Here is a 25,633-nt window from a genome sequence, read left to right on the forward strand (position 1 = left end):
TTGAATACATGTTGTTTGAAGTATTGTTAGTTGTATTGTTTGTTGGGCCTCATCAAAGCCTTTACCGAAAACACAAGACAACAAATACAGAATGAAAAACCTCGTTACTGTTCTAGCTTTGTCACACTGACACGTTCCTGATCATAAGCTTGTTTGTTGAAAAGGAATATTACGTTTAAAGTATGAACTACAACAGCAATCTAACTTTGCTAAGAGTTTGGCTTCTCAAGGTCAAAAGACTTGCAGACATATTCAGAAAAGCCATGCTTCCTGCAATATCGATGTACCAGCCCAGTGAAAGGACACACCAGCACATGAATCGGCCTTTTCCTGCTCGTTACAGAGCATTCAACAGCTTACTGCACCAAACTCAACCCCTGCAGCCTGCCTCTCCTGTGCTCTCCTCTTGGACCAGAGCCCAAAGGAAGGCAAGCACACAAACACACACACACACACACACACACACACACACACGTACCAGCACATGCACGCACGCATGCAGAGAAACTGACCTGCAACAATCAGCTTCAGCAACACCCACAAACACACACACACACACACACACACATGCAAATGACACGGTAATACGTTCAGGCAGGCACAGATGACTGTCACAACCTCTCAGCGACACACATCTCACACAACCACACCACAGTTAAAGCCTGGCTGCAGGGTGTCGCTGGCTGTGGAAACAGCAACAGATGGAACAGCAGCAGCAGCAGCAGCAGCGGGGCAGGTGAGGTGACAAGGAATCGAACCTCCTGTGGTAATGCGCATACGTATGTCTGTGCAAGCCCGGACAAGTAGTTCACCCCCGACTATTTTGAGGTGGGTCTGTATAAATCCTACAGCATGGCCAAGGCTCTGGCAGGAATTCAAAAGGACAGAGCATGCATAAAACATGACAGACAGGGGAGAGTAATGGAGTAGAGGCAGAACAGCGCAAGAGCAAAAGACATGCCAGTGTAATAATGTATGCAAAGACTGTTTCCAATGCAGTAGCGGGCGGCAGCAGTACTATCAAACGTTCTGACAGCTCTGAGACAGAGAGATCTGGAGAGGTAGATATGTGAAACTCACTGGCATAGTGTGCGACAATGTTAAATTCTGCTGCACGCAGATAGTACGGCATTTGCTCCCCTGTAGGAACAGACAAGTACGATCATCCCGACTCACTGATGGAGCGATGTGAAAAGAAGGGAGGAGGAGAAAGGGGTGAGGAAGAGAGAGAGAGAGAGAGAGCGAGATACCAAAGCAATGTAGCCTCAGACCTAGCAATGATGCTCTTCAAAACACCCACCTCTGTCTGCTGCTGATTCCTGACGCAGTGAGCACAACCGGGGAGTAAATGCAGAATACAGTAGCTATGATGGAGGACCGGGAGCCAAAATCCGAGAGACTGAGCAGTGAGCGAACGGGTGATACAAGACTAGTGAATGAGAGATCCTGTGTGAATAAAATGATGTTTCGGAGTGAGATGAACGTGTATGTCTGACATGAGAATGATAGAAATACAAAGAAAGACAGGGGGGGGGGGGGAGTGACACAACACAGACAGAACAGGGACAGGGGAACAGGCTGAAAGAAGGAAAGACAGGAGGGGAAGAGAAGGAATAAATGTGTGAGCGTGGAGAGTCACTGAAAAGAGCAGATGCATTAAAGGAAATGCCCCTCCCTCTTTCCTCTGCGCGCACACACACACACACACACACACCTTCCTTCGCACTGTCAGCATTCGAGTAAGCATGCATTCAGTGACTCGAAGTGAGCTGTAAATGGTGAAAGAGAAGTAAGAGTGGGCCAGAGGAAAAGAAGCAAGAAGCATGTGTGCTCATTTTAAATTCAATGACAAAGACACTCCTTTCTCCCACTACAAGATTTCAGGGTTTCCATTGAAAGTGGCTCAAAGTTGATTGACTGCAAGTGAACACGGCTCAGCAGCGAACCGACTACAGCTCGGAGAGGAAGGGGAAGCAATTATGTTGCTGGCTCTATACAAACACCTGAATATTATATTCCCTATTATGCCAAAAGGTAAAATGAACATGCCCAGTATGTAATACACTGCGCCCAAAGAATGGTGTCAGGACCTGGGTCAGGCTCTGACAAGTAGGTCCTTACGTACTTTAGTGTCTTTGAGCATGGCATTAAATCCGCATCAGAACCAGGTCTCTTCACTGTGTCATCTTCATGTAAAGGTGGCTCAAGTGAGGTACTTATAACAAAATACACACGATTGTCTTAGAGTGGATTTTAAAATGAGAACTTTAAAAAAAAAAAGGAATTATTATCATCATCGTTATTATGATCCGCACTAATTCAAAAAAGGTGCTACAATGTCTGTGAAACTGACCCCACCTTGATTATAGTAGTTGAAAGTAATGCTAGCACAAATCAATGAGCAATGGAACCACTACTCTGACAATACAGGGATGGAAAATTCTCTTAATGTCATTGATGTTTAATTAACATTCATAAAACCGACCACCTGAACACTGAATAGACAGCAGCGGAGGGAGACGGAGACCAATCGAACTAGATGCTGCTGTGTTACGCATCACGCCGGCATGCTAGAGGCACAGCTAGTGTGGCATTATGCCGGCTTTCTGTGGTTCAGTGTAAAAAACTGGTGTAATGAGGGTTGTTCTTTACAGCAGTATTGCAGGACCTCTGTATTAAAGGGTGTTATAAGAGGGCGAGAGAGCGAGAGCGAGAGAGAGAGAGAAACATGTTGCCACTGAATGCTACATGAGAAGTACAGGGCGTCAAATAGAGCCCGTGATCGGTGATCAGCTGATACTGCGTCAAACGATCCCTCATCAGCCCCAAAAATGCTGAGCACCCTTAATGAAGATGGATTTAAATGTCACGCTTTTTGGTATTCGTTTCATTGTTGTTACTAGCAACCCATAGCTGCACAGATTGATAATGATGGGTGCAGGGAATTCAAGATTTGTTCAAATTGGGTTTCCAGTGCAGATTGCTTTCAGGAAACTGAACAGATGGCTGAGCAGGTAGTTGGGCTCAGAGACGACGGCTTTGAGTGGAAAACAACCCGAGATGCATCACGTGTCTCTGACTAGGCAATATTTAGCAGTATGGTGTCAATGTATAGATGAGTTGGTGCTCAGGCGAGAGAACTGAAAGGTGTTGCGCAGTATTTTTAACTGTCAAGACACTTTGAGCACAGCCAGTCTGAACATACATTATTAAACACAGTCAGAAAAAAGCAATTCATCACAAATCATAGATCAGTTTAATGGATTTGCCTTGTGTGTGTGTGTGTGTGTGTGTGTGTGTGTGTGTGTGCGTGCGTGGCCTGAGGGGACAGCTACAGCTTCACTGTTGCGCACCATTGTCCCCGGCCTTTCCTTTGTGAGCTCGAGCTCATTCATGGCATCTCAAACTTCTGCTTCCGGCCAGACTATGGCTCCAAAGCTCGCTGCTCTAAAATCATGACACCAAGCATGCCGGGGCGTCATGCCAGACAGTCTGATTGGGCCACAGCAAGAGATCTTCACCCACCATCATAACTACACTTCCCAAAGAGTTTCAGAGAGTTGAAGGCAAACCACACAATGTCAATTTGGTCCTCCAAAACAAAACTACATTTTATCTGGCTGGGTGAATGATTGTGCACCATCTGCAACAGGTTGCCTTCAACAATGTCCTAGCTATGACCCCATGTTTATACTGGTTCTGTTGTACACATGGCTAATGGGAATGGTGATCCTTCTGTGGTCATCCCTGGTGCTCGAGTGTTTAAGAAACAACCGGGCCATTAGTTTTATCCCACACCCTCCTGGTGACATTCCAAGGTATAGGTTGAAGGCCAAAAACATACCAAAATATAATTACACGACACTGTATGGCAACCTTCATCCCTCATTCCTAATCCTCACCATCCTTCATGGCTGTACAAGGTCAAAGATAATACACACCGATGGAAATGGTCAAAGCCAACCTGCAGGATGTTTATCATGGGGAGATTAAAGTGTCAGCTATAACTATAGATCCTTATCCATTTCAGATACTTTGTTAATTGTAGCCCACCAGCACTTCAATCAATAATATCTACACTGACCGCAAGCATCAGAGAGCCACAGCGAGAGATGCAAACCCAGCTTTAAAAACAACAACTGTGTCTATGCCTTTTACTCTATTTTGATATCATCCGTCAGGTTTACCTCGCCACTGAAACGTTGTCGTTTGTGTTGCTGAACTGCATTTAAACTCCGTTATTTTGTGAATGCAGAGGATGAAGAGAAGCTATTCCAATCCTGTACAGATCTCTCTCCCTCATCGCCTGGATAAGCAAAAGCTACGGGACACTACAAGCCATAAATAACCTAGATATTAAAATAGGACATTTTAAAATGGTAAATTGTGAGGCGGGCTATATGTTCTTAATATTTTCTACTCACTGTCAAAAACCTAAACATGTTAATGTCGGATTACATTAGTTAGTGTAGGTGTCCACTAGGGCTGCACCTAACGATTGTTTTTTGATCAGTCGATTACTCTAACGACCTATGTATTGATTATTCTAAAGATTATTTTGTAGACCCAACAATACATTTATTCCAAATTAAATATCTTTAAATCGTATTTCAATATTCTATTCAAGCTATTGTTGTCTTGTATATTTACATGATCTTATTGTTTAACCAGAAATAGATAAACCAGAACTAACTTACAAATCACACTTAACAGGTTGCAGTTGGTTTTACTTTGAGCTCGATATCGAGTTGACTCTGAGGTCCTCCGGGTATTGCTGAGGAGAAGCCATTAGGCTTTCAGGACTACAGTTTCACTGGGATTACCCCAGAGAACAGGCCAAGTGACGGGCATTAAGTAAACTAAATTACAGCCACTGAGGAATTAGTCAGTAACTTCTGTTAAAACATAAAAAGCCACACAATCCTGGCTCAGCATCAGACTGGTACATGTAAGCGTATAGATGCAGTATTGACAGATTGTCTCAAGGCTGACAATAGAAGAGGGGATCGTGTCATGTTTTGGACTCTAACACACAGTCAGATAATCTAAAGAAATGGAAGGGAGAAGCATAAAATAGTCTCACATCTCAATTCTGGAGGAAAGTAGTTGTGCCATAGAAATAGAAAATTATCTAAATAGTTGTATTTTAACCAGTGCTATGCAAAAGTCCCACTAGACTGCAGAAATATAATATAATGTCAGCAGGATGGGAAATAGCAAATATTGGCTTCAGCTAATAAACCAACAACCTTTGAGTGGATCCCAAGCTGATCTTTTTTTCCTGACAATGGATGAATGATTAACAATTATCCCAGGACTGTGGGAACTTTTGAAAACAGTTGATGCTGCACAGCTAGCAGGTCACCATGGGATTGTGCAGCATCTGCACTGGTTTGTGTATTAGCTCCCCTTTAATAACGTACAGCAGACAAGCGAATACAGTTATTCCATACAAGACACAAGGTAGTACCTCAGATCAGCCCTGTTTAATATTACTCTTATCTGCTAATTGTGCCTGACCTAAAGACAAACTGAATAAAATACAGAAATCAGTGACTGCTTAATGTGTATCGGTCTCGTCCTGTCGATAACGTTACTAAAGTTAATGCAAACATTGATACAGTTAAGCCAAAACATAATATCATACTTGTAAAATGTATCAGATTTAAAGCTTGTCTCCACATAAAGCCCTGAAGCCCTATTTTGTTTATGGAAACAGTAATTATGAGAAATAGTAAGGCATCATGTCATAAAGTCACGTTTTTCCATTTCAGTTTTATAACAATGATGGCGTGATTCGGTTTCATTATGCTAATGTAGGCAACGACACAAGTGAATATGTTGAACGAGTTAATCATGCACACTTTAAAGCCCAATTTGGCATACAAAGTCAATTTCTTTCCAAAGTCAAGCATAAGAATCACTGACCTATAGTGGCTCCAAATTGTACCATCACCCAGAGCTATAAATCAGACGCCACATTGAGTGTACTGCCAGAGATCGACAAATCCATCCATTCATTGCTGATGACACACAAAAAAAATGATGAAATCCTAATTGCTTGCAAATTGTCTATTACCTTTCTTTTTTAAATGTATCTGCCAAAGCACTCGGGCCAGCAAGTTCATTCTTCATTGACTGCAGGCCAACGCAAGGAGGGATCTAATCAGGAGATGCAAAGTGCAGCTTTCTAATTGCATCATTAGCTAAACCAATGACTCAGTCACAGTGACTTCAGCCTCCCCTTCCTCCCCCCACACACACCCACCCCCACCACCACTCAACCCTCTGCCCCATCCAGAAATAGGGAGTCAGCCCTGAAGCTCTTTACTGTACAGCTGCTCAAGCAGAATAATTCTAACATGTTATGTGCAACAGCGCAAAATGTTAGCGTTCCAGAAATATCCAACTGAAAAACATAGTATTAATGAGACATGTCATCAGGACACTATTTAGGCCCTGGTGTCTTTCAGGGAACGGGCATCTATTGGATCTTCATTTTTAAACAGAAATAAAAACATAAGAGCCACAATGCAGTGATGCTGCCTCTAAATGTTGAGGACCGTCAAAGGGCAAACAACAAGCCTAAACCTTTTTGAAGAGTACCCAGAGGTAACAGTCTCACGCATGCACACGCACACACACGCACACACGTGATTTTGAAGGTTTGGATGTGATGCAATGCGATTTTTAACAGTAAACAATGCTCTCTGGATGCACTGTAAGGGGAACAGAGCATCACAGTCTTTTTTTGGCTCACTTGTAGCCAAAACGAACCCACTTGAGTTGCCCTCTCTTTTGGAGGACCCCTGACGAGCTGTGGTTCTGCATGCGCTGCTACGAATGACTAACAGAGGCGGTTTCCCAGAAAATAAGAAAAAATGCTGTGTGTCAGAAATGAACTTGCAATGTGTTTCCTGCCTCTGTAAAGTGAAAGAGATGACTGGTAACACATCTCGTACTTCCTGTGTTAAGTGCGCAAACTAAATATGAGAGCGTAATCTTGACGGGCTTCCTGTAAATGAACATCTCCATGATGAAGCAAAACGCCCTGCTCTGCTTGGATTAATGAGAAACACGACGGGCCCACGTATTATGAGGATAAGTCATTCAAACAATGATAGCGGTACTAACGTGACCTTAACTTCAGCATTCTGACATTTCAAGTGGTAGTGTGGGTTTTTTTTTCATTACAATGCATGCACACAAAAAAACCCGCTTTCTATCTTAATTATTTAGTTAGTTACACGTGTTTTGTCACGGTGATGTCTTGTCTGATTGAGGAAACAACCTGTCCTCTGCCGCACTGTTACAGCCACACTCTGTCTGCAGCAGTGTGACTGCGGCTGCTGAGGAGAGAGAGAGAGAGAGAGCGAGAGAGAGAGAGAAAGAGAGAGAGCTTCTGGATCTGACGTCTCCGTGTCGGGTCACATCCAGTGATGTCGTTAACATACGGCGTTGATCTGATGTCATTAGTGTTTGAACTAACTGGTCCTGAACGCGTTAGTGTCAAACCATCACGGCACGGATTGCAGCGAACTTGATGCTCGCCACTCTGCACACTTTGCGAGCTTAATCACGGCTGAGACAAAATATTCCTAATTACAAACACACGCTGTTTTAATGATGCAAATAGTGGCAGTGTTGCTGTTGTGTTATAAGCTAAAGGCAACGTTAAAATGTCCATTTCGACACCGTTAGGATAACGTGAGCTCGTTACCGTGATTAACGTTGCGTCAACTGCTGTGCCAACGTAAATTAGGATTAATTACCGATGTTAAAACCTATTTCGGAAGAACATCATCGTTGATAAAAGTGTAGCTAACCCACACGACTCTTCCAGTCACTGGAGAAAAGCACAAACGTCCTTACCTCTGCCGAAATCCTTCTCTTCCTTCTGGACTGTGTGAAGACCCTCTTGGATTTTGTTGCTCTGACACAACTACCACGCGCTGCAGGATAGCCCCGCCCAGCTGCCTGCGCGCGAGCCGCCATTCGTCAGTTGGAATACAACTGCAGCCAGGCTGAGGCTTCTTATTGGCCAGACCCAGCTGCCAATCTATTCGGATTCTTCTTCCCGCGTCCTAGGCAGCGCTCACAATACATTACATGGTGCAGCCTATATTTAGGTGTCAACAACGACTGCAGATGTGTGAAAACAAGTACACAGTGACCTTCAGTATTAAAATAACGTAGAGTAGGACAAATGTCAGCAAATTGATGTTTTAATGTCAAGGGAAACAATTTAAGCTGTCACAGTAATGAGCAATTTGTGGAAAAACTACAATGTAACAAAATCAATTTAATCCAATTTGGAAAGCCTGTGAGTTCACATTGTATTTTTATAGTTAAACAAAATGGGTGTTTCTCATTGGCAACCAAAAAAGACAAAGGAAGACAATAACATGAACAGAAACATCCTTGTGTCCCCTAGGGAGAATGATTCGTCACTAGTGACTTTGACTCTTAGTGCCAGCTATGTTGGATTAGATGTCTCAGTAGTGCAAGACGTCTACAGCGGGCAGTGCTGCTCGCAGGATGTCAGTGAACACGGCTACAGTCAATCTTTCATAACAAGAGGAGCCTTGACTTGAGCTGCAACCTCAGCCCCCAGAAGTTCCTCCACAATCGTCAGGGCAAACTCAAAGCTGGTTCCTGGCCCACGGCTGGTGATGTAATGTCCATCCTTCTGTACTCGAGCCTCTGAATATTTATAGTGGTCTAAAAAAAAAGAGAGCAAAATACCATAAGGATAATCACAACATGAGAGGTTCAAGATAAAGACAGCAAGCCACACGTCAGACATCACACTGTAATATATGTTCTTACATATAGATCATCCAGCACCAGTTTAACTGACCCACTTCTAGTATGTTCATCTGCTGTCATCTGAGTGGTGTGCTCTCTACACTACTGCATAGTGACATGACTTTCAAGAGGCGAGAAACAGCTAATACAGCACCACCTGCTGCCCTTTGGAAATAATTACAATTCCTCATGTTTTGGGTTAAAGCTTGCAAATGTTAGTCACTACTTTTCAGCAATACTTCCACCCTTTTTACCAGCCGCGACGACGAACCTGGACTTAGTAGTTGTAATTATCACAGAGGCAGGTTTGAGTTGCCAGGTGTTTATATTTCTGTTTGTCTATGGTCAGATTGCACCGCAATAGCGTCGCAACTGTGCAATATGCAGTCACGAAACTTCAACAAGGAGTGTAGCTGTGATGAAAATGAAGGTTGACATCGTAGATTGGCGTGGTCCCAGCAAGGGGGGCGAAGGGGACATTGCAGTCGCGGCTGGTGTGATCCCTTCAAAAGATGGTCTCTAGTGTTTGCAAGTGTTGTTGTTGTTGTTTTTACCTCCAGCCATCATCTTCTCCTTCATAGCAGGATGTGTAGTGACGGTGCTGCCATACCCGATGCCATGTGCCAGAAGAGCAGTGGGACCTGCAGAAGAGCAAAGCATTCAACTGCTTCCTGTGATAAGGTGACACTTTATGTCATGACAGTTTATGCAGAGTCGTGGGTAAAACACTACATCCTCAAAATCACTTCCCTCAAGCTCGACACTAAATCAAAATACAATGCTGCATTGAACAGTAGGAGCTGCAGTTAGTACACAACAGTATTTCTAAAAAGGTGTCGTCAGCTGTGCCGTTGTTTCTAAGAATACTCATACAATATACAGTTTCACCCTCTCTCCAAAGACTCTGCAGCACATTGAAAAGAGAGAAGAAAAAAAAAGGAGAGGCTGAAGACATTGACTGCTGCTGCATTAACTTTGGCAACGTCCTACCACTGCAGTGAGCTCATCCAAAAACTGTTAATAAATAGAAAGTTATTGATTATGCTGCTTGGCTGCCTTCCCATGCAGTCTAAAGATTACACTTTCCCATGGCAGAACAGAAGGCTGCCAGTTAAAGCCGAGCTACTCCGGTTACAGAAAGTCCCCACCCAGAGGACACCCGTCTGGGAGAGAGAGACCTTCTGAGAACCAGAGGCAGACAGCGAGGCAGACGTGGAAAAGAAGGGTTATGATGACCAACTCTCTATTTGTGTCCACGTTTTGTGGACTTGCATGTAACAAATATTAGCTCAAAAAGAGAAATAGACAATAACAGGCTCATCCTGATTTTTTTTTACACTCATTGTTCTGGTTTTTACATCAAGATAATAATTTGCATTATAGGGCAGAATAATACGTCTTGCAACTGGGCCTGTTCCTGGCAGGTTCATTAAACTGTGTATTCCTGTGAGGGTTTCAGCAATTTTCTAGGACATCCTTCAATCCACTTTGCCGCATTGGTCCCCGTCCCTATTCAAAATGCCCTTCCAATGTCCTTTCTCCGCATATGGAGGCTGTCAAAAAAAAATGTCAGTGCTTGTTGGTTCACTCAGGGACAAGTCATTAATCAAACCCTCACTCTTTCATTCCAAATGCCAAAAAGTGGGTCACACATGACCGTATATTAATGAAGCATGTCATCTGCTAACTGTATATTTTTCAAAAATGTTGTCAGGATATATGATAAACTCTTTCAAGGGCACATCCAGTTACTAAAATACCAGACATCCACCGCCAAGAGCATACAAAAACGGACTAATCCAATTTACCGGCACAATATTAGCTTGATACATTTAAAACCACAGTATCATACAGTTAGTGTTGTTTCTAGCTAAAATATTCACAGGTGTCATGATAGCATAGTGCATTGTTTATTAATTTATGTCAAACTGGTTTGTACATTTAGTGCTCTATTACTGAAAGCATCTGAAGTAACTGCACTGTGTAGGTTGAGGAATTTACATCCATTTGTTCTAAGCAACAACATGATGCTACTGTGTAATTATGACACAAACTGTACCTGCACAGATGGCTGCAATCAGGCCTTTTCTGGCATCTTGATCCTTTAGCACCTTCTTCACTGCAGCAGACTGCAAGAGAGCATGCAAAGCAGATGCACACAGTCAGGACGTCACTTGCAGGCCATGTGATTGCACAGTGTGTATGCTGACTGTATAATCATTGAAAACCACTGGTAATGTGTGTGAACACATCAAAACTAAACCATCACTGTTTCAATAAAACGACAGATTTATTAAAAAACTGTAACAACATCTCAACTAAACACGTCTTTTCCAGATCTCATTTGTCAGATGCACTTGATTAAAATACTGACTTTCATAGTATCAGTTTTACTTCCTGAGAACATCGTAAGAGTGAGCATGAGATAATGAGAGAATAATTCTGAAGCCCCAAAATATATTTTTAAAGGGTGCATGTACAACCAATGATGATGGAAAGCAATACATTAAAATGAACTCAATTCTTTATACTTATCAACTCAGTGCTGTGTGTTTTAGAACACGACTATCGGCCCATTAAAAGACAGGAGTCAACCTCCATCTGGTGAAACCACATTGATTCGTGAAAGAGTGAATCACTGAAACTCTGAAGTATGAGCAGCTCTTGGCATTGTGGCATCTGAGATAAACTAAAAAGAAATCACAGATTAAGGAAAAGCATTGGAGAAATGAGCCAGAGGGAGTTTCGTAGAGCTGAGCGATTGAGGAGGAAAAGCAAACTTACGATAGACAAATCATTTATTTTCAAATCCATATATGAAACAAAGTGTTACGCTGTGAAAGGCAGGCATATTCCTCTAAGATTATCCATGAAAGTGGGAAAAACAACAATTTAATTCTCAACCATTGATCGCCTATTGTATTCTTTCCAGCTTTGACCAAATATCCTCACAGTCCAAATGTGAGGAGTTTGGGTTCGGTCAGATAGTATTGCACATTCTGTCCATAATCAATGAAAATCTGACCGTTAGAGTCTCTCAGGGAAATTTAGAATTCTGGTCAAATTAGTGAAGGGGGGACTCCGTATAATCATCATGCGGTTGAGGTCTTCCACTGGATGCTTGTATGCAATTTCCACTATTTTCTTTTCTTGGACAGTTTTACTTGTGACGTATCAGATATTGTTGATTGCTTTCTAGAGACCGGAAACTTTGCAGATGCACTTTAAACAGCTCTGGTCAAGCCTCTACTCCAAAAACAATATTCTGGATTCTTCTGTTCATTCAACCTGCTGTTTTTTTTTATACAATATTGGGAAAAGCAGTATTTAAACTGTTAGATGAGACATTTCAGTCCGCTTTCAGAAGGGGACGCAGTGCCGAGACGGAGCTTGTAAAAGTAATAAATGATCTTAGAGTCCAGATAATACAAATGTCTCCATTCTTGAACTTCTTGATCTCAGCGTTGTATTTGATACAGTCACGAGATACTTCTAAACCACCTTGACAATTGTGTTGGTCTCTCAGGAACAAGCTCTCATCACAAATGAGACAAGCAACTTAACTTAACTTATTTTGCATTTCTCACACTTGTTTTTATATCTTAAAAATGTTTTACCATTATGAACTTGTTTTATTACTAGTGTTATTCTTATTTTAATCTGTATTTATTGTTTTCTCTCCTTGTGACCCTGTTTCTAAATACCTGTGTTAATTACTTTCTTTTGTGAAGCACTTTAAAATGCATTTGATGTTATGAAAGGTGCTGTATAAATAAAGCGTAATATTATTGTTGTCTGTGCTGGACAGGTGCAATTAACCAGAGGGAAACGTAAAACACATCTTTACTTGAGTGAGGTAGGAATAAATAAGTGTGCTTTGTGTTAGTAAGTCAAAGTTAAAGGCCCTCAAAGAACATTTGCTCAATCAGCTTCTTACTATGATGAATACATGAATACAAAGTTTCCCATTTCTTAATTTTGGAACAGTTTTTTTTTTACATAAAGATTTCTGCATTCCTGTTTTTTCTCTGTGCTCCTTTCACTAGTTTGAAGTGGGCGGGGCTCAGTTGGAAGACATGTGATGTCACTTGTACCAATCAGGATTTAGCCAAATTGGAATCAAGAATCTGATCACAGTCGGTGGGTTATTGCTGTCTGTCTGGCTTTCACTCCATTTGACCATAAAATGATGCAGGTTGTGTACCAAACTTGTCACGTGCTCTGTTGAAGTCTCTGTTTACTTCCTGAATGGATGCCAATCCCGTCGAACCCCAGAAACAAAACACAGCTGTGAGATTCACACTCCTAAACACATCTTCGACAGATCTGGCAACCGCATGTTGTGAAGTGAACGCCGGGGAGGGAGAGTGCGACATCTAGTGGCTGAACGTTATCATTGTTATCAATAGCACCTTTAAAAGGCACGGTCACACATGCGCAAATGCAGGCCATTAACCATCGCATGCCGAGATGAGATTCATCCTTAAAGTTCACCAAAGTTGAACCCCACGTGAATGCTAACATGCTAATTTGCTTTGCCAACAGAAGCAAATGTTTTTTTCACCCCTTTGCTCACCCACCATTGAAGTAACCGGTGGGCGAATATTCATTTTGCGCATGTGTGACCAGGCCTTAAAACTCTTAACAAATTAAGGATGTTTTTTCCCCCCAAAACTTTAACTGCTTTTTATTTAGTCACAACTATTATAGATTATAGTTTTATAGAGGAATATTTGAAACCAAGTTTTCCACCTAATTTAGGCAATTTATGTTCCTGATATTGTTATTCAACTTGGCTTGCTTTGCTACTAATTTTCACAATATTATTAATTGTAAGAATATATATTTGTTTCATATGGGATTGACAATGGCATGACAATTGTTGTTCTTCCAACAGGGGATAGAATGACAGATACAGTTTAAGAACCACTGGGCTACTCTACTGTCCTGCTCCCAAGCAGGGTTAACCCGGGCTCTTGAAAAAACAAACCTATCTGTGATTGGTACTATAACTTACAAAGACCATAAAAAGCCATTTACAGGCAGGTGATGTGTACCTCACCTCTGCTAGATTCTGGGCCCCTGGCATTCCTCCTGGCAGAAGCACCACATCGTACGGGCCCTGGGAGACAAACCATGATTGATAAAGAGAAACGGCACATTTTGATATTGTAGGTAACTATTCAGAAACAAAATCATTGGAGAATTTCACGATTAGAAACAGGTTTATTGCCTAGAAAGTTTTCACATATAATAAATGAGTCTTGGTGTTTAGCGCATAACAACAATAAACGAAAAGATAAAAACAAGTACTGCAACAAAGTAAAAGATATTGTGCAATATATATGTTTTAAAAAAATATAGCTGAATTGCTTTGTGCAGGAATGTGCAAAATACTGTTCGAGGAATACGCAAAAGTTCACAAAGTTCTATTCAACATGGTTTGATTAATGGAGCGGATTAAGCTGAAAATCCATACATTACAAAATATAGCTACTGTTTTAAGGTTTAATGAGAGAATTGTAGATGGATGCTGAGCCCACCTGTGTGCTGGCCTCTTCCAGGCTCGCATCAGGACAAATGATGACGTTTCTGCTGCACTGGACTGGCTCTTTGCCCGTCAGCCCTGCAACCGTCACTGCAATCTACAGGTGTGGGTAGGTCATATAACAAGTACATTAGCATAAAGGCATGACATGGCTGATGGAGACTTTTATTTTGAAGGCCATCAAATGGGGGAGAATGACGTTGGACTTTTGACATTTAACTTGGCCTCTTTCTGCACTCGCTTTAAAGGTTATGAGTGCGTCAACAGTCACCCAGATACATCAGTATAGTATTACAATTCCAACATCAAAACTGTGACCGGTCAAGTAACGTTAATGTTAATAACGACATTGCTTCCCTTAGTTGTTTAACGTTGTGTTTTACAAATGATTGCAATCATTATCACAGTGACTGCATGTCTAAATGAGGCTGTGGTGCTGTGGACTGACTACAGGGGGTGGCTAACGTCAATATACAACTCATGCAAGCTGGCTAAACTACGTATGCTGATCAATAGCATTATTAGCTAGCTGGCTAGCTAAGTGACTGCTAGCATACAACAAGTCACAAACCCCGGCTCTACGCATGATGTCCACAGGGATGACCGTTTCCATCTCCTCTGCACCTTTAGACAGGATCACTAACGCCCTCTTGCCTGCCATGGTTAGCTTGTAGTTATGCTACTGGCAAATGCAAAGACGCTAACTACAGTGTGCAACTTCCAGCAGCGACTGGCACGCTCTGCAATGAGGTTTTGACAGGAGGAGGGTTGCCAGGCTGCGTCCTTCTATCCCCCTTTCAAAGACAGCGTTCCATGAACCCCTACACCGATAAAACACACATGTCAAGCATGACACCGTACCAAAGGAATTAGTTTCACGGCTTTAACTAAAGTATGAACCAAAGGGATTTGAACTGTGGAATTAATATGAATAACTGCAAAACCTGCAAAAACATAAGGAATGTAAGATGCTTGTGTCCTCTGCAGGGGTTGTTTTGGAAGCTCAACCAGACTCCAGCAGCTTTAGGTTTTGTTATTGATCGTACCATATTGTACGTGTGTAAAAAGTTTGAGGACAAATGTTTGGCCATCAGATTAAGCATGGTCACAAATACTGGACTCACACTAGAGATTAATGATTTAAACATAAGTCATTGATAAGAATAAGAATGATAATATTATTTCTCGTGAAAACACGTCTGGTCGATTTCAGTGTTTGTTTTAATAAACCGTAAGCAGGGGACATGAGCATTAAAATGATTATTCAGTTTCATTTGTGCACGTATAAGAAACACCACTATTGCATTCTGAAGGCGATCCAGCTTTTGTTTCCATAAAAACTACCCTCATAAGATGATGCATGTATAATTACTGTATGGTACACCACTAGAAACAAAACATTCCTTGTCAGTGATAGTTTAGCTACAGGCAGCCACATACAGCAAGGAGCGTAAAATGGCCTTGAACAACAGACACTACATACTTTCTGCCAGTAGGTGGAGGCATTAACCAAAGATTCCCGAGGGGTCGTCAAGGGAGGCTTGAGAATGAAGTTTACATTAAACAGTTACCTTCATTGTCTTGAATTGAAGGGAAGTGAAACTCGGAGACAATTACACAAATGCTATTTTCAAAAACATGAATCCACGTATCAGTTAATGCCAGTTAATCACAGGTTCATGATCAGCTGTAAATTGCTATGCAGAGAGCTAATTCAGGAGCATAATTAATGTGGTTTTGAAAACACCAGGCAGCAGGACACCGGGTTCACCAAGTTCTTCAAGTTCTTCAAGATCTGTCTGAGAACTTCTGCGTTAAACTCTTAAGACAGTGAGGGAATCATATTCCAGTGTAAATCCTAGACTTAATGTCTGGGGATTTGGCGTGCAGGCACCCATCCTCGTTAATGTGCCTCTGTGCATTCTGCTGCTGAGATCCACTTTCATATTTGTGCGACAAACTAGAGCCCAGTGAAACGGCAGATTAGACAAAAGCGTAGGGGGTGCTGGCAGCAGGTTGTTTATTGCGTGCCTGTGAGTGAATCCAAGAGGCAGCGGTGATTACCAACATATGCAGCTGGGGATCAACTGAACCAGACCCGCGGTGACACTCGAGCTAATTTCCATACATGAATTCACTTATGTATATTTACTAATTCCTTTCAGTATGTAGTCATAACGTGCAGGATTACCCTGAGGAAATATTTCAAAGTGACAGATAGTCAGGGGGACAAGTAATGTATAAAATACTGAAAACAAAGGGTCTGACCAACAACTGACGAATTATAACTATTTGCACAGGGCTTCAACTTCTCATCTCAAGCAGGTGCAACTCTTAAAAGAAAGCAATCCCTGGAAAATAATGAAAACACATTAAAGAATAAGTCTGGCGATTTCCTGTATTTTCATCATTGACGAAAAAAAGCCTATTAAAAAGCCCAAAACTATCAATAAATGGATCTGACAAGTATTGTCTCTGTAGCCAAAGCTGAGCTTATTCCTTTGTGCCAGAAGACTACAGTTATCTAAAAACTTTTAAAAACACTTATTTGAGCCACACTGTTGCACTGGATTTATTTATTACAATCAGTCAGTCCCACATACACCGCCCTGTTGTCACGAATGAGTATAGCACGTATTATTCCATGACAAAAGTTCAGTAGGAAACAACATTTGGTTTTGGTCTTTTAAATATAATACAATGCTAAATATATCCTTTAAAAAGGCTAAAACACTGCAACAGGCTTTGGAAAATGGCATATAGTTTGTATATGGACCAAATATACAAAATGTTATGGGCCAATAGTGTGGCATGGTAGAAAATGGTGATTAACTGTATATGGTGCATGCGGTACAGAACAGTTTGTATGTTCTTCTCGGGATATTTGAGATTGGCCTGTTGAGTAAAAGGGTGCACATCAGTGGATTCCTTTGCGCATTATTATTTCTCTCTTGCTCCCTCATGCCTGCTCCACCAGGCCTTGCTCTGCTTTATCTGGCCCTTCGCAGAGGTCTCCTCGAAAACCTGAAGGGCTTCTGGAATCAAACCTCCGGGGAGTCGAGAATACAGAAACATCTTTTTTTATAAGACGGGGACAGAGGAAAAAGAAAATCCTCAAACTGAAATGAGGGAATTCCACAAATTACCATTTGTCACAAAGTAATCCTGTTACTATTGCAAAAGAATATGAAACGGTGTAAACATGAAAATAAACTGCTAATATGGATGTAGCTTACAAGCAGAGGCTCTGTTTAGTTGAGATACAGCTGCACAAACCTGTTTCAGATCCTCAGTAAGGAAGAGTGCCACAAAATTCAAAAGTGGTTCGAGAATATTTGCTTCTATGGGGATAGATTGAAATTTTCCGATGTTTTTCTTCATTTATTCTTTGCATTGCTACATTTCAACTCATTGTGGTCCAACTCTTCGCTGACTCTGACTCTTTCCCAGTGATCTAATGGCAGCATTAAGGGCTTACATTGCTGCAGTGAGAAAACTGATGAATATTTAGAAGCATTTTATCTTCCCATCTGTGCACACAGGCTTTATCTTGTGTCTGTTTCACACATTGTAAGCCACTGAGCGCATGGAATGAGTGACAAGCATATAATCTTGATTGCATCTTGATGCTATTACCTTATGCTGCCAAGTGCTCAGGTGACAGCTGGGGGACAGTGAGGAGATCTGGGGGGGAAAGGTGACATTGAATTGATTGCACCTGTGTCGACAGTCAGCAGCCCCATACAGACACAAGATGGCGCCAGTTGAGTAGACTAGTTCAAAAAGCAAGGCCAAGCGTGTGAGAATGTTTTCAACAATAATCTCTGCAAATTACATAAAGAAAATAATACAAAAGAAAAGTTGACTTTGTAAAGGTACAACAAAGACAATTCGTTCTCCTCTATGTCAAATCATCAAAAGTTTTCAGATGTTCAGTATATTTTACCAACTGACAAACAGATAAACTGAACAAAGATGTGTTTGGTTGTATGTCTCAACATCCATTTCACAATTTTGTTTTAAATGCTTTGGAATTATTCAACATGAAATTCCCATAAATTCAACGCATGAAAAATAGTTTTCAGCTACAGAGGCAGTATTACAAATTAAGGCAACACATTAATGTGTTGTTCAGATTATTAGGTATGTTTGACAACATGAACCACAACTGCCTCACAGTCATTTCTAGTTTAAATAATCTGCCTTTCTTCAAATTATGCCCCAATCCGTGCGTTACGAGGGGGGCAAAAGAGACTCTCCTTTTTCTTTATTCTCCCTCTCTGTCTCAGTGAGTATCAGTCTGTTTTTCTCTCAGCTTGCCTCTATTAGAAGCCTTAATGCTGTACAGCGTGGCCTATCTTCAAACAGGAATGCTGATGATACTCGCCCTGCAGCGGTGCTTCCCCCCCCCCCAGCCCCAGCCCCGGCCCCGGCCTGCTCCTCTACACAGAGGGCAATAAAGACACAAGGAGGATTAGTGTTGTGTGCCTAACAAAGTGGTTGCCAGAGAGTGAGAGGGCCATGCCCATGGGCTCAACCGCAACCCTGCTCAGCTCCACTCGGCTCTGTCGAGGTCCCCCCCTGCTTGGGCTTCCCTAAGGTCCGCTCTCTCTCAGGGAGCTCTGTGGATGTGTGATAGACTCTGAGTGGGTGAATTTATGTTGATGCTAAAGAGGCAGAGGACGCAGACAGATAATCCACAGCTTAAGCAGTGCTGTAGTAACTTTCCCCCTTAAACAAGGGAACATATGTGCAAACAGTTAAATTTAATTCAATCACATACTCGGGCTGTGCATATTTTTCGCTAAAGACTTTCCCACAGTGAACTTAGACAAAAAAGTTCCAACTCTTTGACTAGTAGGCACTTACAAATTAGCATCAATAAACACATGATGATTTAGTTTAGCCGACACAGGAACCTGTGTCTTTCTGTGTTGGTTTATCCCACTCACCATCCAGTGGGGAAAAACATGGTTTATTATAGAGCACGGGTAGGTTAAAGACCTTGCAGTATGTTTATGGATATCTCTCCCACTACAACCAGTGTGCTTATATAAATTGAACACCATATAATTGTACAAGTCTGATGAACAGAGGCGCCGTGGTGTTGTAAATGTCGTCACATTAGATAGGAGTGTTACATCTGAGATTACTATGGAGGAACATGTCTGTGGTTGCAGGCCTGTGAGGACAGTAGCCTCTGGTTTGATGGAGAGCCGTGTACAAGACAGGACAGGTGAACCAAACAGCTGCTACCCCCATTTTTCCTTAAAAACCCCAGCGTGACAGATCAGGCCGTGGCTCTCACACATTACGGCCCGCTTTTCACACGGTAGCTGTCTCAGGCCACGTTACACACGTCTTTTAGATGGTCCACTTTGTGCGTTAGGTAATGAAATTTACTATGGAGACCCCCGAATATGCAGACATATGGTGGCTATTAATGCTCCTTTCTCCCCTTTCAGCTGCAGCCCTCTGACAAACAGTATGGTCTGTTCCCGCCTGTCTGTTTTGGGTCCTCTTCACTCTTCAAGCTGTTTGCCTTTTACCTCTGTCACGCCAACCAGGATTCACACAGCAGCATGAACTGCTGCGTGCAGAAGACAGGCCAAGTTCTGTTAATACTTGGCTAAGTTTACATGTTCATTCACACTTGATTATGGGGGAAGCCCTGCGTTCTGAATGGTTTCAGTATGTCAGAGAGGCACAAAATGGAAAGGGTTATCCCTCTAACTGTAGATGCACAATAGAAATCCAATACTCAAAACAAATATTGTTATATTATTTCCAAACTAAATTTAGAAAAAAGTGCATAAAAAAAAAAAAAAATACCATTGCTCAGCCACTTACAACAACATCGTTTGCATTATTTATTTAGAAAATAAATACACTAAAAGGCACAATGAGTAGGATTTATTGGTGGAGCCTCCTCCCCGTCTCAATGAGGGTTATTGTCTATGCCAGCATGTGAAATCCAACCCCGGATTCATTCTGTTTCTGGTTTGCATCAAGCTTTGTCCACTTGGAGTTTCACCTTGATATATATGCGTTTTTATTCCCCCGACGCAGTGTCTGCCATTTCCATAGCTTCCTCTTGGAAACAAGCTTGCGCTCTGACACCTGGTCAGTACGTTTCTACAGAGGATGACGAATGATGATGATGAAATGTGCCCCACACAGCAAAATAAAGAATTACAGGCAAAGGGCAGGGTATGCAGATATAAACACTACAACACACTTCTAGTGGGTGATAAATGATTGAGAGGATTATTTTTGTATAAGTCTGCACAGTACTGTGATGTAGTCAAGACCACCTAAACCAGTCAGAGGGGTTGAGAGTCCCACACTGCATGACCCGTGTACAATACAATCGGTAACATACAAACCACTGAGGTACTTCTAAAGTTGATCTGAGAGATCTACATTTCCTTAAAACCACCCACAGAAAACAATTGAAGATTCACCTCTTTTATTGCCGTATGTGTGTTTGTGTGTGTATAAGTGTACCATGATATGTCTTGATAAAAGGCATTGCAGAGGTGAATTTTATGTGAATTTTCTTTTTTTTTATGAGCAATCACAGTAAAGATGTTAACAATAAATCAGACAATGCACAATTAGGTGATATCCCCACAGTTGTGGTCTTGAAATGAAATCCAGAGTCTTCTTTGTCTGAGTCCAAGACGAGGCAGAGTAAATATGTGTTTGATTCCGAGACCAGCCACGAGAACTACACCACTGATAAATTGTTTTTTAGGAAAGTCCTACTCGTTGTGCCTTTAACTACTTACCTTGATCAGAGGAGTTGTATTTCTATGTGGTATTACTTCATATGTTTGCAACTCAGTACAATTCATGGTGCAACAAATTCAGCAAAGAATTCTGATTCTGTTCAGGTTTTTTCCCGTTCAGGCTTACGAATTGATGGCAGCAATACATTTCATTCTTTGAACAATGTACCAGAGCCACTCGGAAAACTGATGGTAAAATATCCTTTTTCCATTCCTTGGTAATGGAAATGGATGCTCAATAGTCTCCCTCTGCAACATATTATGGAGGTAAAAAGGCATGCAGGTGTAGTCTATTTTTACCTGCATAAGCCTTTATAGATTAACACAGTTTACCAGTCCCTGCTCAGCTTTCCGTACACTATCCCAACTCTGAAATTAACCGGATTCTACTCACTTAATCTCCTACTTTTTTATATAAATGCATACTGCATTATCTGACTTAATGTGTGAGACGTTTCCAAACAATTTTCCTTTAAAACTTCTTCAAAATCGGTATGAAAACATTCCCATGAAAATGATGGCTTCTTTATTGTTGTCGAATGGGGTATTTGCAGCTTGGAGTGTAATTTTCGGGGTTATGGGGGAGACAAACTGCCTATAAAGAAATCCTATGCAATCTCAATTAAGTCTTTTTTCTCCCGCGCTCTATTCCCACACTTTTGATTTCCACTTTAAAAGCAGAGTGATATATCCCAATGATTGGAAATGTTCAATACACTTCTGGAAGTGGGTGTACTGTCCTGTATAGATAAGGTTGCAAATGCAAGATCTGTCTCTCTGAAATAGAAGCCTGACAAACAGTGCTGTCTCTCCCAGACGCAGTGGGAGAGAAGTGTGCTCGGATGGAAGCCTTTGAGACCAGCCTTTTTAATATCGGCGCCGCTGTAACATCAGTAAGGTGACATTTCGGCAGCACCATCAAGATCCAACAGTGGCCATGCTGCTTCGACAATCAATTATCCATGCATAACATCCCAGCAGTGTGTGCGACATGAATCAGTCCTGGACCAGGCTTCTCCTCTGCCTTGATTCTCAAGAAAAGGGAGACCTTTCATTCGACCCTCAAGAAAGAGAGAAATGCTCTGTGTGCTGATAAGGGAGCGAAGAGAGGAAAGTCATGAGAAAAAAAAGAAAAGGTAAATCAGCGCTGATATTTATTTGCATTATCTTGAAAGGAGCTCAAATTGCTTTTATCCCAGAGACTGTGAATTGTGTCACAGAGAACACAATGACCATCTCCTAGCAGTGACCAACGTTATGATTGAAAGGGCAGAATGCATTCTTTGTACAGCTTGGTGGACTACAGGGAAGAATGCATGTTATCTTTAGCCCAAGGAGAAGGAAATACATTTCACAGCACATATTGCTCATATCCGTTTTTGAGATCAGTTTAGTTGTTATATGATTGCTATCAATATAGCAGCCGTATGTAGTTTACTTCCCCAAATATCTGACACGAATGACATCCCTTCAGCAGACTGTGAGTTCTCACCGTACTTGTGTTCCTCTTCTTCGGCTCAGAACAGGTTGTTCCTAATAGAAGGAGATAATAAATTCCTGTGCATCCATCAGCAGGCCCTTTAGGCCAAAAACCACTGCCACATTGGGCTTTATTGTAGCTTATAATAAAGTGCCACACATCTGTATCTATTAAATGGTAGCAATTGAAGTGTCTTGCAACAAGCTTCTGGTAAAGAGTGGGATTTCCTCTGTCACTTTGATGGCTCTACAACATATCTTGTGGTAATCAGATCACAGTGAGTTATAAGTTCAGTCTACATACAACATGTGTGATAAATGTGTTAGATTTTGGGTCCTGAAACCTCACAGTAAGTGAAATCAGAGTCGGAGGACCCAGTTTGGCGCAGCAGCCTACTCCCTGAACCCAGAAGCTTTCTCCAGTGTTTGACAAACAGCACCATTCCCCCGCTTTCCCTCATTTCCATCTGTATGCTATCACTTGGCTGTCAGCGGCCGGATTGGCCTGTAGTTCGCAGGATGAAAGGGAGAGAGATCCTGTTGACTGAATAATCTTGCCAGTTTACAGAAGAGAGTGGATGTCAACTTGACAGACTGTGAGTAGCACACAGATTTGGGATTCATGGGCAATCCCATAGTCCCTTTAAGTCTGGACGTGTGAATGTGAAATCAATAGTACATCCATACAACAGTTTGTTTGCTGGACTCTGGAACGCTTTGTTATGAAAATAAGAGTCATGGATCTTTTCCCTACGGATTGAGGACACAGAAAAGGGCACCATAAACATGGTACCGCAGCATGACAATCCTGATCTTTCTTTCTTTTCTTTTTTTTTTAAGAAAAGCATGTACTATTAAAATATATGTATTCATCAACATAATGTATTTCAAAAACATGAAAGCAGTGTGAATGATCAGGAACCGTGTTAGTGTTAATATGAAACCTCTCTTGTGTAAAATAGCTAATTATATTCTCTGTGAATGGGTTAGTTTTAATTACCATATTCACCTGTGATGCTTCAAATGAATCTTGTCACCCCGAAGGTAAAGCTCACCATTTGAAACATCTCCTCAGGACTCTATACACTCCACACACAAACCACCTCAACCTCAGCCACAATGTCACAACGATCTGTATCATAGGAGGTATTCAATAGACTTCTATGGCACCTTCACAGACATCCGCACATGCTTCACCGTTTACATATAACATAGCTGTCTGGGTTGGCACCGCCATCATGCCCTGCTGTTTATTTGATATGCAAAGGAGTGCTGTGGAGCAGCTCCACGGTCTCTGCTAAAGTACTTTACTCCTCACATAACCCAAAGTGGCAGCAGCAGCATCAGGATGAGCTCCAAGAGCGAGGTGGCTCCCTCTCAGTAATTTATAATGCACTTAACTCCTCTACCCTGTTGATTGTATGCATTACCAAGAATCAAACACGAGGCAAAACAAATAAAAAATGCCACTTTTTATTCTGGTTTAACACCTTGGAAAGCACAAGTCTTTCATTATGTTCCCGCTCATTCACATCAGGGCCTGTGTGGAACAGAAACAGGGATTACGGTGGCAAAGGAAAACCACTTCAAACTGCTTCCATGAACACCTTCAAAGAAAAGCCTGAGTGAAAAAGAGCGAGGGAGGGAGAAATAAACACAAACGTGTCAGTTCAAGTGTTGTTCAATTTCAGTAGTTTGGAAAAATGTCAAAAATATCAATATTGAAAACAGTACAGCGGAGTTAGATTTGTGAAACAGACACTGTTGAGTCTCGAACCACGCGTTTCACGCCGGTACGACAAGCCTCAGAGCCTTCCCAGAATACTGTGCTGCTGCCTCCAGCCTAGAGTCATATGGACTGCCCATCTCTCGGGGTGGAGACCATTATTAAATGTGCGCTGTGGAGGGCCTGCAGGTAGCTCCCAGGATCAGACACAGGGAGAGCAAGAGGGGGTTGTTTGGCTTAAGTGTTTTTTATTAGGATAGATGGAGACCTAAGCTCCATAACAGAGCTTCAGCCCTTTCTCCCAGACAGGGGCCCACTTTCCCTTCTCACTCTGCACAGGCACATATCAAAACACCAGCGCCTCACAGACACGGCGCTCAAAAATGGCATGTTCTCTTTTTTCACTTGGCTCAGCTTTCTCCCTGTCAAAATACAAATGCTCCATGATGGAATTCTGCAATTTCCTTTATCATCTGCAACAAGCCCATTTCTCGACTTTTGAAACCCATAATTATTGTCACTGAAAACAAAACTGCACAGGGTGGATTGACATTGAGACGATGTGTGTCCTTGTGTGTGTATGCAGTGTCAAATGAATGGCTTACTTTTTGAGAACTTGTGAAACTCTGCTAGAGATTGTATGGTGTGTCTGCGCTCCAAAAACAAAGAATGCGGTGGGCAACTCAGCCAGATTGGAGTTTTGGCTCCACCCTGCAGTATTTGCTTTCTATTTTTTTCCACACAATGCTGCAGCACATATTAGAGCCAGCTGGCCAGATGACGTACTTCCTCCTCTAGTTGTAACGATATGGTGACATGTGTAAGCCTGTTTTTACACTGCCCATCACTGACACCAGAACACTCTGAACATCTGCTCTGAACAAGGACAGTAAGTCGGGGAAGAAGACTGCCCGCGAACACCTCCATCCCATAATTTCATGGCCAGGACCAGTTGTTAAAAATCTCTTTGATGGAAGAACTTTATGTGAACTTTACAGACAGCAGTTTTATATGCGGTAACCATCTTTGTGCGGCACAGGATTTCTCTGTCTGCCTTTAAAGTGCAATCGAAGGTATGAGCAAATATTTGACAGAAGACTTTACCTTGTCTTGACCCTGCTGTTGTCATCAGAAGAATGCTGTGAACCCTGAAAAAATGTTTCCCATCTGGCTTGCCATCACTCCAACTGCTGCTGTTATACTTGTGGGAACTACAGTGGTCTCGCACTGGGCACAGAGGAAGAAAAGAAAGAAGGAGGAATAGTAGGAGAGAGGGATGGA

The 25,633-nt window shown here is 41.9% G+C and overlaps 1 protein-coding gene across 1 annotated transcript; it reads right to left on the reverse strand.

The window, feature by feature from the left end:
* Positions 1 to 8,207: 8,207 nt before the first annotated feature.
* Positions 8,208 to 15,095, reverse strand: park7 (parkinson protein 7). The gene is made up of 6 exons (XM_079186173.1): positions 14,928 to 15,095; positions 14,352 to 14,453; positions 13,871 to 13,930; positions 10,868 to 10,937; positions 9,363 to 9,449; positions 8,208 to 8,721 (listed from the first exon to the last, which is right to left on the reverse strand). The coding sequence occupies exons 1-6, from the start codon at positions 15,015 to 15,017 to the stop codon at positions 8,561 to 8,563; spliced, it is 570 nt and encodes a 189-aa protein (XP_079042299.1). The 5' UTR covers positions 15,018 to 15,095; the 3' UTR covers positions 8,208 to 8,560.
* Positions 15,096 to 25,633: the final 10,538 nt, after the last annotated feature.

This window comes from Pholis gunnellus (genome assembly GCF_910591455.1).
Source record: "Pholis gunnellus genome assembly, chromosome: 3".
NCBI lineage: Eukaryota > Metazoa > Chordata > Actinopteri > Perciformes > Pholidae > Pholis > Pholis gunnellus.

What these genes read in the sequence shown, in the direction of transcription:
- park7 (XM_079186173.1), bottom strand. Translation starts at nt 15,017, where the DNA reads ATGGCAGGCAAGAGGGCGTTAGTGATCCTGTCTAAAGGTGCAGAGGAG. An exon ending in ACATCATGCGTAGAGCCGGG is followed by an intron (nt 14,454 to 14,927) that starts GTTTGTGACTTG and finishes CCACACCTGTAG; the next exon opens with ATTGCAGTGACGGTTGCAGG. An exon ending in TGGAAGAGGCCAGCACACAG is followed by an intron (nt 13,931 to 14,351) that starts GTGGGCTCAGCA and finishes TTTGTCTCCCAG; the next exon opens with GGCCCGTACGATGTGGTGCT.